At 36.9% G+C, this 17,822-nt stretch overlaps 1 protein-coding gene across 1 annotated transcript in view; it reads left to right on the top strand.

The window, feature by feature from the left end:
- Positions 1 to 17,822, top strand: part of Erich3 (glutamate rich 3) — a 73,368-nt gene that overhangs the window by 14,937 nt on the left and 40,609 nt on the right. Inside the window, exon 6 of the mRNA XM_071618607.1 lies at positions 11,548 to 11,728. Coding sequence (XP_071474708.1) covers positions 11,548 to 11,728 — 181 coding nt within the window. The remainder of the gene's footprint in view (positions 1 to 11,547; positions 11,729 to 17,822) is intronic.

The following is a 17,822-nucleotide window of genomic DNA, read 5'->3' as shown; positions in this document are numbered from 1 at the left end:
ATAATTGATGATAGAATTGATGATCTCAGTAAGTTTTGTGGTCAATTTTAGCTTAAATTTCCCCAAATTCCAAATTATTTATTTCCCTTAATTTGCTGATTTAAAGTATCTTAACATTTCATTTGTGAAAATTCAGGGACTTAAATATACCTGGAAAATGTGATATACCTTAACAAATTTTGTTTTTAACCCTTTAATGCTAAATTAGTGTGTAGTGCTGAGAAAGAAATTTCTCTTAGTGTGTTTTTTTTTTTTTTTTTAATATTGTAGTTTGGGGTACTCAATTCCTGAAAGTACTAATAAAGAACAATTAAGTTTGTACAGATAAGGGCTAGTGAGAAGACAAAAAGTTCTCTTCATCTTCTTTATGTAAATATACAACCAGTATTAGTTACATATAATTTTTGTGTTTATTAGCAGATGGCTGGGTCAAATTTCACTGACTGAGCCTCAGGGAGGGAAATATCAACATGCACACAGACTATTCTGGCTCTTCAAAGTCATACTTACTTTCAAGTGCCTTCTTGGCCCCATGTCCACATATCACTAGCAGCAGTTGTTCTCACCTCTGGCCTTCTCAAAAGACTGGGGTCTTCTTTCTTCTTACTTGCTCGAATTTTCTCCATTCAACTTGATTTTATCAATTCTCTCCCTTTGCTACTGTCTTTGACAGATCCTTCTCATCCATGAAGACCACCCTTCATCCTGTGTCCTTGATCTTTGACTCTTCTGTGGCCTAGGGTATGCCTTCCTCCTCTCTAATGTGTTTTTTTTAGCCTTTAATATTAATCCCTGCTTCTCAACATTCCAGGCCTTACATAGGGTAATCAAATCCTTTCCTCACAGGCTGTAACCTTAGACTTCTGTTTTCTCCTTTCTTTCTCTGCAAAGTTCACGGAAGAGTAATTCACTGTGTCTTAGTCTAACAATCAACTCCACCTTCTGACAACAAAGTTTGATTTCTTCCTCTCATGATCATCTCTGTTGGTCAGCTGCAGTTCTGAGACTCAGGTGAAGGGATAGCTCAGACTGAGGAGTCACTCTAGAATTCCACTGTCAAAGCAAGTCCTTAGCCAAGTCAAGCAGCCTTGGAATGAGAGCATCATCCTCTTGCAGAGAGGAGCGATGAGTATTGGAACTATAACAGCTTCTACCACATCTACTATTTTCCTTTCCTTTCTTACACTGTATGCTGGCATTGGTTTCCCCCAGGCTAATGAACATACTCCTTGAGGAATGTGACCCTCACTTAGCAAAAAAACAGTTACTTTCTTACCTTCTTCAAGTACTTGAGTGGCTACATTTTATTTTCTGATGTTGTATTACATGACTTGGATAAATTCTGCCTGGTCACACTTGAAAAAATTCAAGTTTTCTGGGTGCAGTGATGCATGCCTATAATCCCAGTAGCTGGGGAGGTGGAAGCAGCTTCAGCAACTTATCGAGGACCATAAGCAACTTAGCAAGACCCTATCTCAAAATAATAAATTTTAAAAAAGGGCTAGGGAGGTGGTTCAGTGGAGAAGTGCCCCTGGGTTCAATCCCCAGTACCAAAAATAAATAAATAAATAAATAAATAAATAAACAAACAAATAAATAAATTGTCCCATCTATATCTTATATATAAAAGTATTTAAATGCATTCTACTGTCATGTATAACTAATTAAAACAAAAAATTAAATTAGAATGTTTTAAAACTGTATGTGCAAGTTAAATAATAACCAAACACCCACATATGCACCACTTTTTTAATGAAGTAGAAATTTATTATCACATTAGTCTTAAGCTCCTATTTCCTGCCCCATCACATCCCCTACTCCTTCCTAGAATAACCACTACACTGACCTCTGTTTGCTCTGTCTCTGCTTTTCTTTAATGTTCTGTCATTTCTGCACATGGCACGTCAGACATAAGCTCAAACTTAGCTTTGTAATAAAAGGACAATATTTCCAGGAGAAAATAAGCTGAAAAGAATCATTGAGTCAGAGCCTGGGTTTGGTAGGACGTGAGTGTGCCCTGCCTGGGAAACAAGGGCTGATCAGAATCAGGGTATCTGCTGAGGGCTTAGTGTGGGCCAGACACAGATGTCCAGCAAGAATGTGATCAGTGCTTGGCTTCTGGAGCTGGACACCAAAGAGGGAGAGCAACGATTTCTCTAGCTGATGGTCGTAACGAGGGAAGCACAAACCAACATCTGAGCTCAGTTCCCCTGGGGGTCTGCGTTCAGGTTTGAAGCACAGCATGGGTCAGTAGGAATCTTGGCTCTGACAGACTTTATCCTGTCTCTCCAGTTACAGGTCTTCAGTCTCAGGTTGTTTTTTTTGTTTTGTTTTGTTTCTAAACCTCTGTGTTCTGCCTTTGGAATTTCTATTATGGCAATGTTGAAACTGCGAGACTGGTGCTCTAATATTTTTAGCTTTTCTCTTCTGCCTACTTCATTATCCTTTTGTTTTACTTTCTGAGAGACTTCAATTTTATCTTCCATGCATTCTTCTGAGATTTTTTTTTCTGCTGCCCCATTTCAATTCTAAAAACTCTTATGTGTTCACTGAATGTTAATTTTAAAAAGTATCTTATTCTTGTTCTGTGAGATTTTAATTATTTGGTTATTTGTGGAGACAGGCTTTGTGGGCTAGTTTATATTCAGTTTTTGGAAAGGATAGGATTCCTTAAATTTTGGGAGGAGGGTTCTCTAAACGTCTAAAAAATACATATTAATAGTGTTTTTCATATTTTTAAATCCTTAGATTTTTTTATCTGATTGCTCTCTCAGTTCCTGAGCTATAATGATAATCTGTTCACTATAACTATGAATTTGTCCATTTCACCTTGTAATTATGCCAATTTCTCTTTTGTAAATGTTTGGAATACCTCTTATATGCTTTCAAATGATTTAGGATTTTTTTTTATCTTACTGTTGAAATGAATCCCATATCATTAAAAATAATCCTTTTTATCACTTTTGTCTTCTTAAAGACAAAATCCTTCTTAAGGCAGAAGGATTGCAAGTTCAAGGCCAGAATTAGCAACTTAGTGAGGCCCTAAACAACTTAGAAAGATCCTGTCTCAAAATAAAAAATAAAAATAAAAATAAAAATGGTCTGGGGATGTAGCTCAGTGGAAAGTACCCTTGGGTTCAGAACCCAGTACCAAAAAAACAAAACAAAAACCCTTCAGGATTTAAATATATTAATGCAGCATGTGGGTGGCTTCTGATAATCCAATCTGAGAATCTCTGTTCCATTGATGATTATTACATTTATTTTGTTTCATGGTGTATTTAGATTTACTTCCCCCATCTTAGTTCACATTTATTCTTTATCTGGATTTTTCTTTGATAGTGGCATTTTTTGCTTTCATTTCCTCCTTGAAACTCTCCTCTCTTGTCTTCCAGCCACTCTGTTCTCATGGTTCTTTGCTATTACCTTTTAATTCTTGCCTTACTCCTTTAGAATCTTTCTTTAGGCCTAAGTGTGGCCATCAGCACAAGCATCAAACTTGACATTTGTTTTTCTATTCAAAATGTAGCCATTTATTTATATGGTTTCAATAGTTTTCCGTGTGTCTCCTGCATTTGTCTTTGGCCCCAGGTCCGTGAGGCAGGGGCAGAGAATTAATCTGTCCAGTGGCGAGAGTCATGCATTTTTATGTAAGTACATGAACTTTTTTATTTAGATGTAGAGAAGAGTCATCTAAGGTGGGATGACTCTCATGGCTAACCTACGCATTAAAGTCATTCTTTCGTTCTGTGACTACTGCCAACCAAAAGTGTCCTTCAAATGCTCTTAAGAAGGAAGGGAAGAAAGAGGTAAAAGACAATGAAATATGGCTTGCACCATCCAGCAAGTTGTCTTCGTGCCCTGTTGCTTTGCCCTGTATTGTTCTAGCACCTTCAGAGCTTTATATAGCATTTGCAGGATCTATGATCCTAGTTAGATTGTGCCCTGAGGTTTAACTTTACTCACCTCTAGATTTTTTTGTTCCCCTCAGGATTGAGAGAGCCTGACCTTACTGGTAACCTACTCTATACAAAAGTCTAATAAAAATGTGGATGGATAGACCCCAAAATAGCTTCTATAAATGTGAGGATATAGGTTTTAAAATAAGAACTTTTATGATTGTGTGTCAATTAAAAATACTAATATCAAAACTTGTTTATATGCATATATATATATATATATATATATATATATATATATATATATATATATATAAAGGCAAAAAACTTTTCTGAGAATATTAGTCTGGACCTTTCCTCATGTCTCATTGAAGTCTTTTCTCCACTTCCCTTCGCTAAATGAGCCCTGTGCAATTACAGGTGCCGGATGGATAGGTGCAGCTGCCCCTCACATTCAGCATTGTGACTACTTAAACCAACTTCTCCATTTAATTGCCTTATTTCTCTTAAGCACAACCTTTTCTCTAGTAATTTGGTCTCAAAATCTAGAACTTCTTCCCTCTACAACACACACAGCCAATTAATTGCTGAGTCCTCTAGATCAGAGTTGTCCAATAGAAATTTAATGCAAGCCACATAAACAATTTTTACTCACTGCATTGAAAAAGGTAAAGAGAAACATGAAATAATCTTAATAATATATTGTACTTGATAAGTGAAATATTTTAAGAAGTTAATTTACATTTTTATACTATGACTTTGAAATTCAAGGAGTATTTTAACTGACAGCACATCTCATTGAAGGAGCCACCTTTCAAATGCCCTTTAGCTAAATGGAGCAAATGACTGCTGCACAGCTTTAGATGTGACCTTTACAATGGATCAAGTATTGATAAATACTTTTCCATTCTCATTGTTACATCTGTAGTTCAGGGGCTTACTAAAGAACTCTCAATGTAATTATCACAATGATCTATGTACTTATGTCTTGCCTCTAAATCAACAAATAGCTGAGTTTTGCTCTTATTGATTATGAACAACACTATCCTCAGTGCTAAAGTTATCAATAAGCCTAAATCCTCGTTCTCAGAAAGATTGCAGTTGAGTAAGGGAGACAGATATATATGCATCTAACCATGATACATTGTGATGTGTTCCGTCATCATGTGGCACAATGAGAACACAGAGGAAGGAATATTAGTTCCGATAGAAGATTGGAGAATGCCTCAGAGGGTAGGTAGTATTTGAAATGGGGTTTGAGTAGGAAGTTAGCAGACAGAACTAAAGATCAGAGCATGAAGGTCAAGGAAGAGACCAGGTGTGGTGGCGCATGACTGTAATTCCAGCAGCTAGGGAGGCTGAGGCAGGAGGATGTTGAGTTCAAAGCTAGCCTTATCAACTTAGCAAGTCCCTATGCATTTCAGTGAAATCTTGTCCCTAAATAAAATATAAAAAATATCTGAAAATGTGGCTCAGTGGTTAAATCCCTGGTACAAAAAAAAAAAAAAAAAGTCCAGAAGAGGAAAAATAAATGATCAACATGCCCTTTCAATTTTAGTAGATTTTTCATAATGATGCTAAATGAAATTTTCTAGAATGATGTGCTCCTCCCCTGCTTAAAACATTCACTAGCTGTCCTTTGCTAAAGAAAGCAGCTAGATTCCTCCTAGCTGTTTTAAAATACAGAAGGGGTGGGGGGCACGAGGAGTGTGTGTGTGTGTGTGTGTGTGTGTGTGTGTGAGAGAGAGAGAGAGAGAGAGAGAGAGATAGGTATTAATTTATGGTGAGACTATATAGATGAGGAGATGATTGCCATTGAAAAGACAGTTCCTTACTCTCACTTTCCAAGGTGCTGACACCCACGTGCTTTAGTCAAGTACCTGTTTGAACCCCTGCCCAGGCACTGTGTTCCAACCAAGTTGGCAGATAAATTCATCAAAACCCTACACCATGCAGGGACACATAGAAAGCAGTAGTATAGATAAGGAAGCAGAGGGAGTAAGGAGGCAAATGTAGGCAAGAGCCTTTATTGTGATTTCTTTAAGAAGGAATGGACAAGACTATGTATACAGGCTTGGGTTTGGATGAATAATTTCAGTAAGCTCTGGGGTGGGGGTCTCCCCGAGTTGTCTGTTACCTGGCCCTGGGTGATTATGGCAAAATATTGGCTCCAGTATGCCTGATAGAGGAAGTGGGGGTGGCAGATGTGGACGCTGGTTTGGTTAGTTTGCAAATGAAAGTCCTTTAATATCCCTAGAAAGTGCTTAACACTGGTGGGAAATCTTCCCTAGGTCACTAAGGGCCCAGATTCCAAAATGTCAGAATAAGAAGTCATGCTTAATCCATTGGCATTCAAGGTCTCTCGGATTCTGGCCTCTTCCCTGCCTTCTCCCCTACTGCTATCCAGGCCAGCCTGAATTACTCTCTGTTTTCAACTGCCATTCCCCACATTATGCATTTTTTGTTTTTTAACTTATGCTAGAAATTCACCCACTCTCAAGTTTCTTATTTTTTCTCATTTGATTTCCTGCTGTCATGTGTTTGCTTTTTGTTAAGTCTTAATAAAATCTGAAATTTTATGTTTAATAATGACAATAATGGTTATACCTATAATTAGTAGGCCTTTAGATTATGGTAGGAATTTTGCTCAGTTTTTAACATAAATTTTTTATCTAATGCAAACAGTAAATCTAAGAAAGAATATCTCCATTTCAGAGATGAGGCAACTAAGGCAAAAACAGTTTAAATAACCTTCCTGAGGTCACAGAATTTATTATCAAAGGTTAAGCATACAGTTCAGCAAGCTGATATTTGTATTCCTTACATCCAAATTATATGGAACTCCTTTAGGAGACTTTCCCCCTCAAATCTCTGAAGAAGTTAATTGTCATTTGTCAGACATTTCTTTCTCACAGAGAGCAGTTGGCTCTCTTACTGATATTTCTTTTCTTTCTTTCTTTTTTATTTTGGTACTGAGGACTGAACCCAAGGGTGCATTGCCACTGAGCCACATTCCCAGCCCTTTTCATTTGAGACAGGATCTCACTGAATTGCTTAGGGCCTCTAAGTTGCTGAGGCTGGTGGCTGGCTTTGAATTTGGGATCCTCCTGCCTCAGCCCACCCCAACCTCCCAGTCACTGGGATTACAAGTGTGCACCATGATGCCCAGCTTGATATTTATATTAGGAAGGCAAATATTATTTTTCTCATATTTTCTGTGAGTACCTGAAAGATGTGTAATCACATCCACCTTCCCAGACCCTCAAAGGCCTTTGCTCTCCAGTTTGTTTGTACATCATAAAATAATTCTACCTTTTCCTTTTCTAAAGGATATTGGTACTTCTCTGGCATCCCTTACTATAGATACTCATAGATACTCATGAACTTTTCTTGTTCCTAACTTCTGGATTTTGAAGGACATTGAGGATAGCCATTTGATTTTGCTTACATTTCATCCAGTGTATTTATTACCAGTATGTTCATAAATAGTTATTATTTTATTATCCATGTGAAAAATTAAACTCTTATCCTTTTCACCTTCAGCAAATATCTTGAAAATCAGGGATGACTTTCAGATATAGATCCTCTTTCTCCAACAATAAAACCTAACAAACCTAAGGCTTTGTTAGAAAAATTGCATATTCCTTTGAATCAATTTTAAAATCTTTTTTCAGTTTCCATTATAGTCAGTGTATTATCTTGGCATTTTTTATTCTTGGTTTTTCTCACCAGTTGCTCCAGATTTGAGAGTGAGAAAGGAAAATAGCATCATTTCAATACATGATAACTCAACATACTTCATGGTAGGCTTGATTCATTTTGGACATTTTCTTTTAAACAATATTTTTGCTTAAAATTAACATTGTAGTTTAGTAACTATACAATCAATCAGGACTTGAAAAACAGTTAAAAAGCCAACTGGTCAGACAGTGTTAGTACTGACCCTGTGAACAATGCCCTGGAGTAGAGGAGAGACCAAATACGGTTCTGGGTGCCACAGCAGTGGTTGGAGTTCAAGGGTGTTCAAGGGTGGACTCTTTACTAAGAAGGTCAGAGTCTCAGCCTTCCTTATCAAAAGAAAGAGCCAGCTTTTTTTGTATCAGTCTTTTATCAAGGATGAGCCCCCAAAGTTGGTGTTTGAATGAACAGAACACTGGAAGTCAGTTTACACGTTCTGATTAGTACTGCGTTCCAACCTACTGTAGCTTTTTTTTTTTTTTTTTTTATCAGCAAAGGAGAGAAGGTGGAATAACTCATTGTTTCATTTCTAGGTCCAGGTCCTCACTGGGGGCATTAAGATGGATAAGATGTCACCCTATCCCTCTGAGTAATGTAAGGAAATAGTTTTGATATCATGTGACTCATATAGTGATTGAGGTTTAGAAATAAAAAACAGGTTGATACTGTTTGGGCCGCTACAATCAGGTCGCCTACTGGACCTTTAAATGTAAAACAAGAAACTGCAATCATCAAGGGATAGCAAGGGCTAGAAAATGGAAGACATTTTATGTTTGAGGAATGTTGGAATTTATTATGCAGATATAGGGAATTGTTAAAGAACTTTAAGCAGGAGAGTCACATGATTTATTGAGGGACAATAGATCCAATATCCAACAGAGGGTGGATATTTGAGGGATATGTGATTGGAGTGGGGAGACTATCAGTAGGGTAACCATATATTCCAGTGTTCCTGAAACAATTCAGATTTCTGCCTGTTTTTTCCCTCAAGCATAATAATCAGTCACTGTGTACCACTTTGCTTTTTTGTTTTTGTGTGGGCAGAGTGGTACTGGGGATGGAACTGAGGGGCACTCAACCACTGAGCCATATCCCCAGCCCTGTTTTATTTATTTATTTATTTATTTATGTATGTGTGTGTGTGTGTGTTTTATTTAGAGACAGGGTTTTGCCAAGTTGTTTAGTACCTTGGTTTTGCTGAGGCTGGCTTTGCACTCTCAATCCTCCTGCCTCAGCCTCCCTGAGCCTCTGGGATTACAGGTGTGCACCACTGTATCTGGCCCTGTGTTTCACTTTGGATGACACATTCAATGGACCCTACTACTTAAAAGTCTACTGCAGTGGCCTAAGATTTTATGTTCCAGGTTCACTGGGGTTGTTTAAGTGGGTGGAGAAGAGTTGTTGCCCAGTACTCTCAATTACAACAGGTACTTTGACACCAATATAGTCTCTTATATACTTCACACATCCAGGATAGGGATAAAAGAGATTACAGTTATAGCTTAGTACATCAATCAAATGCTAAATATCGCAAATATGTAATGGCTGATTGGTGAACCATTCCATGGACCTGTGATTTGTCACACTGCACTTGCCTCAGAAATTTGAAAGGAAATAAAAGGAAAGTCATAATCAACTGGTGAATGAAGTAAGAAAGATAAGCCTTGGTTGTGCAGGGCTATGAGACCTTGCTCCTTGAAATGGAACTGGATTTTCATGAAAGGTTTTGGTACTTATTTGAGGACAGCAGGAAAGGCCATGTAACCTTGTTAAAGTTTCATCAGTCTCTGGGGGGTTATTATAACCTTGGAAGATGGTAAATACAGAGGCAATTTAGTCAATTAAAAGGGACAATGGTTTGTTTCCTAGTATATGTACTAAATCACAAGCTGTGGCTTGGGCCTCCTGTTAGAACACAGAAAAGTTTACTCGGTGACAATAATTGGAGAATATTTTTTTAAAAGAGGATGAAGTAACTAGACCCAAGAGGACAGAGATGTTGCTATCAGAAATATACTTCAGCAGAAAAAAATTATGAATAAGAAGGAATAAAAGCGTGAAAGGCTGCCATTTATTTCATTTTTAAAAGTCTCTCCCTCCAGTTTCTCATTTCTTACGTAAGAAGCAGGCCTTCCTCTCACTCTAATGCCACTATAACCTTGTATTTATAGTGTGCTTATCTCCCAGAAGCTCGGAGGAGCTCTCTCTAAATTCATACCATTTCAGAAAGTATGGCTTAACAGAAAAGGGATGCTATTATTTAATCAGTCACTTCATTAAATGTTGTAGCGGGAGCTTGAGGAGTGGATTTGCCATAAGTGTGCTGATTGTGTGGTGGGCTGCACACATGCAGGTCACAGTATCGACATCCCCTGCCCACCCCCAACCCAGCTGCTTGGGAATCGGAAACATGGGATTATGATTTTGCAAGTAGGAGCCGGGCTTGCCATCATGCCTCTGCTTTTGACTGGGAATCAGGGAACTGCTTCTGATCTGCAAAACATTATATCCAGTTTGCCCATTTGCCTTCATGACTTTTGATGTCCCTGAAATATTTCTGTTGATTATCTCTCTATATGGGAGCTCTGTATAAGCACAGGCAAGACAATTTGCCTGAATAGTTTTCAACCTCGGACTTTCCCCCAACATTTATTCTTCTCAGACCGTCATTTGCAGAATTTCTTTTCATCAGATTTATTTTCTCTGGTTTTTGCTTCAGAGAAATAGAATTGAACAGAAAAATATTCTCCGAGGTAGAAGTGCTGATGGCTTTGGGAATGGAAATATTTCAGTAGTTCTTTCAGAAAGATTTTGTTGCAGCTTAGTTATTCTTAAAAAAAAAAATGCTTCCCATATATACCTATTTAATGAGTTCAAACTCAGATAATTGCCTTGCATCTGCTGAAAGTATGTCTCACCAAATTTTCTGTTTAACTAAAAATTTATTTTATACTTTTCATTTAGCTAAATGTTTATTTCAGAAAAGTGAGAAAGCCTGGCCCATGCACAATTAGAGACCTATTCTGTTCTTACTAAGCCATCTCAGTCTCAGCCCTCTCATCCATTCCTATTTGTCTCCCTTTCTGCCTTCTCCTTTTAGAGGTTAGGCAGACACCATGTACGTTCACGTTCATGAACACACCTCAGAATATTATATAGGAAGGAATGCCTAGGACATTTCAAAAATCTCTGGCATGTACATTAATTGCATATTTTATAAAGAATTTAAATTGATTGCCTTATTCAATAGTTTTATGAGGTAATTTGAAAAATTTGTTGGAAATATTGTTTTGATATTAAGGCTAATACTAGTAATGTTATTTTTTCATGGAACTGTATGCCCCTGTGAGAGTGGCTAATCCCAGCCACAGAAAGTATGAGATGCCTAATCCTCAGTGGCCACAGAAGGAATCAACCTGAGCATGCCCCTCTCAGATGGTTAAAACCCAGAAATGATGCGTTGTCACTGCCCAGTTGTAAGATAGATTCAATTATAAGCACTATTGCTAAATCCTAATCAATGTCAATTTGGATTAGGGCAAAATGATGGCATCAATATTTATTCATTTGTTTGAATTTTTAACAATTAGTTAAAAAAATCAAAAGTGATCTCCTCTTAGCATCCTTGACATATTTACTATATATAATACATATGCAAACATACAATAATAAAATGACAAATTTTGTCCAAATTCCCAGTGTTTACAAAATGTAAAGGCAAAATCATATTTGATAGTTGTTTAGAGGGATTTGTTTTGTAATGGGCTTGACTTTCTGTGCACTGAATGAATTGACACTTTACTAGGTACATAAAACTAGCCTTTTCTGTTCTTCATATTATAATGCCATGTGAAAAAAAGAACTGATTAGAAAGTAATTAGTTAATAAGCCTCTTTTCTGTTTATTCTAGGTTTCAGGAAGGATTCATAAAACATCACTGCATAGTAATGCAGCTATTACAATGATCTATTTGGGGAAAAATGTGCACCTAGCTTATGACAACCAAGATTTCCGAGATGAAATAAAAATTTATCAACAGCACTGTGGTGGGGAAAACCTTTGTGTCTACAAAGGCAAACTATTTGAAAATGGTACGCATGAAACGTGCATATTTTAATTGCTTGAGGTTGATGTTATAGATAAGCTGTTGTTGATATAATATCAAAATGACTTCAATCACTTTATGAAATTATGCATATCCAGGGACTTATAAACCAGCTGCCTAAAAGTAAATCTAGATTTACTGCTCCATGATTGAAACTGAAGCAGCAATTAGTCCTGCAGATTGTGGAAGAAGGAATTTGAAGTGATTTAACCCGGTAATAGATTAATTTTGGGATAGAGATGTATGATCATTAAAATGTTGCACGAATAAGCTGTGCCCCAAATTATAAGTTAACTATTTGGCTTGCCATAGTGAATTATATCGTACATTATTCTAAGAGAAAAATAACAGATTGGCAATTTGTTCTTTAGAGGTGTGTTGAGATAAAATCACAAATCCAATAAACTTCAGGGTGAATCACACCTAAATAACTTGGTGCAAAATTTGGCTAAATGGCTTCTTAGTAAATTTCTGTTTTCATCTGGTCATAAATTCATGTTTATCAGAATATGATAATTTTTATATCCTGGATTTCACATGTTGTACTATAGTGTTTTTCTTCAGTATTTGGTTTAGTGAAGAAACAATGAAAAAGAAAATTGTTTACAGGATTGTATCTGTTAATTTTTGCTTAAGAAACTCTGTTAAGATTGTAATACTATTTTTACTAATTAAAGCGACTATTTATATTTGCAGGGTCTTGTCAGAGACTTAGGAATTTTGGGAGTGCAGGACAAACATAGGAATTTTACTTTTGGCTTTTCTGATTTCTCTCATACAATCAAAAGGAAATTGATGGAATTAATGAAAAAATTCAAACTCTTAAAGATATAACTACATATTTAGGAAATGCATGTTTTAAACTTCCCAAATAAACAAGACTAAACGCTTGCATGTTAATTTTGACTTAAAATGTAATATGATGCTCAATTATGCCAGAAACTGTTTTTCTCATTTTGCATATTTGGTGGAAATGTCATTTACATAGACTCATTTTGTCATAGCCTTCCAGAGTTCATTCACTCCATCTATAGATGAGGAAAATAGGAGGTGCTCCAAGTTGACTCCCCAAGGTTCCACATCCAGTTCTGTACAGTCAAAATCAGGGCCCTGACCCTGCCTAGGTGCAAGACCTGGGTCAGTTCTACACTACTTTAGTTAGCTGTATCAGTAACAGTAAGTTTCCTATAATTTCATAATATGAGGGACTTGAAACTCTGAATGAGTTTGGCATAGATGCATACATTTAGTTTTTTAAGTATAACTTTCAGCTATTAATTTAGGGAAATTACTGAAATTAGCTATAATCTAAAGTTAGAAATTACAGCAAGAACATTTTCCTGGGTCCTAGATTACACTTTATTCAATAAAATTTATACATAATACCTATTTGACTGCTGGATAATGTGGTAGATATAAATGAAAAAAATGAGTGTTGGCTGAACAGCATTCTGGTATTCTCTATGAGGGTACAGAATCAGTTTACATGAGGAGAGGGTGTTACCCAATTCAGTATTATTTGGCATGCATATTGATACTGGAACTTTTTGTTATGGCATTGGACAGTCTTGAATAATAGGAAGGAATTGTGGACTCTAATAATTGAATCTTGTCCATGTAATACTTTGTATCAGCTTGCCTTTGATTGCCAGGAAAGTAATTGTTCAAATTGAAAAGTTGGGTAGTTTAGAGTTGTCTTGAGGTTCAGCAATCTTAGCAGTTTAGTTGGACTGAAAATAATCTGCCCTTTTTACAAATCAAAGCTATGCATGAATCTGTCAAATGTGAATACATTTTTAGATATTTCTGTTAAAAAATAAAGGCCTTTAGCATATGCTTAGAGCAGTAAACTCATTAAAATAGGGCATTTTGTTAATTTGTCTTGCTTTTCTATTAAAAATAACAGTAAAATTCTTTAGGAATGCAGCAAGTACATCTTTTATCCTCAAAGTAATTCATTATGCCTCTTGTAGTTAGATTTTAGACTCCAAATCACAAGCTGATTGCCTATTATATCACCTATGCAGTCACAATAACTTTTGCTACTTGTAAATGCTACAGTTTCTTCACAGGAATTTTTACTTGCCGCATTTATCTTTTTGAATAAAACCAACCTTGGCCTCATGGGTTCATGTGAAGGCAATGAACAAAGTCCCCCCCCCCCTTTTTTTTTGCTCTCTTCCTTTTGTGCCCCATTTCCTTGTATTTTCATAACGTGATCCCATTTCACTCATTTGTGAGTCCTCATTCCCTGGCAAACAGCTCTTCGGCTGTCCCCCACACAATTTTGTCTTGTGCTGTTTCCTTTGTTAGTGATGCACTATCCTTCCTTCTTTTTAACTTAAAATTTCAACCATTTTTAAGACTTAGGTTGAGCCTTTGAACCTTTCTCAGGGGACTTCCACTCTGCTCTACCCCAGTGGCCCATGGCTCTTGATACTCAAAACTGAAGCATTGTTTTTTTCTTTTTTATTCATTGACTATCTGTTTCTTTTTCCTTGACGTGTTATCATGTATGGATCTTTTTAAAGATTTTTTTAGATTTCAAGGTATAAATTAAATGCCTTTCAATTTGTTCTTCGTAAGCATGCCACTCAATAGTTTTTAGAAATTTGGATAAGTACTGCAGCCATTATTATAAGCTAATTTTAGAACATCATCATGTCAGAAAGTCCCTGGGTGCTCATGGGCAGTGAGTCCTTACTCTCATAGTCAGCCCCCTGCAACCACCGATCTGCTTTCTGTCTCTACAAATTTTTCTTTCTGCAAATGACTTCTGGATATTTTATATAAATGTAATCATGCAATAGGTAATATTTTGTGTCTTGTTTCTCTCACTTTGCATACCATTTTTAAGAGACATGCATTTATTTTTAATAGTGACGTGTACAATTTTGAATTTTGGAGCATTTAGGATTTTAGATTTCCAGATTAGGGATTCTCAGACATTTAAAGTCTCTGCAAATATTTCAAAATGCAAAAAATTCTGAAATCTGAAACACTTCTTGTCCCAAAGCATTTCAGATGAGGGATTTTTCACCTGGATGTGCCAGTAGTTATGCTCATTGTATAGCCAACTATATGCTACCACATGGACATATCATAGTTTCTGTGCAATCACCAGTTAAAGGGTATTTGTATTGTTTCCATTTGGGGGCTATTAAAAATAATGCTGTTATGGACATATAAAGATTTTAAATATGCACATATTGTGATTCTTGATTGGATTTGTAGGAGTGGCTATTATTGCTTTTATATATTTTTCTGATTATGGGTCCTTTTCCTGTTTTTTTTACAAGTCTGTTGGTTTTTGTTGGAACAAAAGATATTTTAGATTGTATATTATAGGTACTGCAAATTTTAAGAATTCTATTTTTATTTTTTAGTTTGGTCTCAAAGGTGTCTCTGATTTCATTAATGATTGGTAAGAGGTTAGACTCAAACACCTTGAGTTAGTATACCCTCTCCCTTCTGCTAGGAGATCTGTTGGTAGGGGTGTTAGTTTCCTAAGACTGATTGTAGCTGTCTCTCAGATTGTGGCTTATGACAATAGAATTTATTCTCTTACAAGTCTGTAGACCAGAAATCCCAAATGAAGGTATTAGCAAGTTCTTGCTCCCTGACAAGCTCTGGGGAAGAAAGATTTGGTGGCTCCTGGTAATTCTTGGCCCTCCTTTGTCACATGTAGCTCTGTCTCCAATCTCTGTTTCTGTCTTGACATGGCCTTCTTTGTACATCTCTGCATGTGTACTCTTTGTACCCTTTTCTTTCTATAAGGATGTCAGTCATCGGATTTTGGGCAAAACCGAAAGCCAGGATTATCTCATCTCACTCCTTCACTAATTTTATCTATGAAGACCTGATTTCCAAATAATATCACATCTTGAGGTTCTGAGTGGTTTTCAATTTCAGTGGCTCAGGAGGACATTCAAGTTCCAGTACTTTCCAAGTCTGCTCCAACTTTTATTTCCACCAGTCTCTATTTCTTCTCTGCATAAGTTAAGCTCCAAGTAGGCTGAGAATGAATGAATAGGTCAGGTCCACTGGGACCCGTGCGCCTTCCAGTTCGCTGGTGATATGGGAGAGCTTATTGAATACTTCTAAGACTGCCTTATGGCCTGTATCTCCCTGCTAAATTTCTGGTTGGTCCACTGGCGTGTTGCTATTCCTAATTAGAACTCCAATCTCAGGGAACCTCTGACCTTCCCTGTTAGCTTGCCTCCGAGACAGCTACTTATTACTGGTAGTGCCACAGGCCAAGAGATTTTCCCTCTTTGGCTCCATATCAAGGCAGCCCCCACTGACAGGGAAACTGCTGGTTATTTATGTGCTGCCCTCCCCAATTAGAGCTACTGTGATGAAACAGTGGCAGGAGTGGGGATGAGAGCAGCCCCAGGCAAGATGCCTCCGATTCTCTGCTGTTTCTACCTCAAGTTCAGTGATTTTTTTTTATGAATGAGTGCTGCTCAGTTGGTTTTAAGACTCTGGTTCATTTCCAGAGACAAATTTTTAAGGGGAGAGGATTTGGTGAGCTCACTCTGGAAGCGTGGTACATTAATTTTGTCTCTCCTGCTGAATTATAACTTTTGGAGGAGATGACCACATTTGATATTTTCATTTTTAATATTTTTGCTTTCTTTCAGTGCCTATTACAGCACTATCCACTGTTGATAAATAATGAATAACTAAGTTTTGCAAGTATTATAAAGTGCTTTCTAATATTGTACATTACATCATCTTTAAGTCTGCTCTGCAAAGTGGGTAAACTGAGATCTCCATCACCCCAACCATTCCCATTTTATAGGTGAAAATTCTGAAACCAAAGTTATATAACTTCCCCCTGAGGACATCCAAGTAGTAAGTGAAGAACTGGGACATGGACCAAAACTTTGTGATTTCTGGTATGAACCAAGTCAGCATTGGGAGATGTCACTATAATTTCAATTATAAAATTATAAAATAAATACAAAAGAGTAAAAGCAAATGGTGTCAGTTCTTCCTCAATAAATTTGGGGAAAAAAAGAACAAAATGGAATAACAGCTGGGTGTGCTCTCCAGCTGCATGAACATCAAGTGGAGGGACGGTCCAGAAGGGATTTCCTGCACCAGTTCTCAGCATATTCCTGAGCATACATATTTTCTTCCTGCACTGGGTACTTGAGGAGTTACGCGCACAGGCTGCAGCAGAATGGATTCTGTTACACGAATGTGAGGGTCAAGTTTCTGTAATGAAAGCAATCAAATTCACTTTCTAGTCACCACTTAAGGAGTTTACTTATTATTAAAACAAATGGATTTTTAAACCTATTGTGTTTTAGCTTCCCAGCATGCTAACTTTTTCAGTTTCCCCCCTAGTTTATTTAATCTCACATCAAAAATACTTATATGTAAATGGCAGAATTACTTTTTCAATAGTTTTTTTTTTTTTTTTTTTTAAGACAAGGTGCATCTGACTTAGAAATATTTTAGGAGTATAATGTGCTACACTCACAGCTTTTCTAGGTGACTGTGAAGGATGTTGGTCAAATAATGATTCATTAATTATTTTGGGAGTCCTCCCTTATACTTATTCTTGGACGTAGAGAAACCAAGATGAGCAATACCAGCTTTAGTTCTCATGGTTTTTTACAAACATACAAGCATGCATCTGGATCAGGGTTCTCAAAGTGGGGTCCTACGAACCAGCAGCGTCCGGGTTGACTGGAAACTTGTTAGAAATGCTGACTAAGAAACTCTGGGGTAAATATCAGCAGTCTGTGTTTTAATAAGTCTTCTAGATGATTCTGGTCCATATTCAAGTTTGAAAACCTCTGTTGTTCATGAGAAGCAGGATTGGAAAGAATAAGGTCTGTAAGTCTTGAAGTTTAGGGTCTCTTGAGTGGGATCTTTGTCAAAGAGAATTACAAAAATTTGGATGATTAAAGACTATTAATCACAGCCATTGGTTTCTAATTAATTGGTAGGATGTTTCAGTGAGTGGGTGGGTGAGAATAAAGAAGTCTCAAATTCAAATAGAATTGAGTATGACTTGGAGATGGAATAACTCTGCGTCATTCACATACGTATTAGGATATTTAAGG

Source organism: Marmota flaviventris, chromosome 10 (assembly GCF_047511675.1).
Source record: "Marmota flaviventris isolate mMarFla1 chromosome 10, mMarFla1.hap1, whole genome shotgun sequence".
In the NCBI taxonomy this organism is placed as follows: domain Eukaryota; kingdom Metazoa; phylum Chordata; class Mammalia; order Rodentia; family Sciuridae; genus Marmota; species Marmota flaviventris.
Note: the sequence above shows the minus strand (reverse complement) of the source record. Positions and strands in the feature narration are given on the sequence as shown.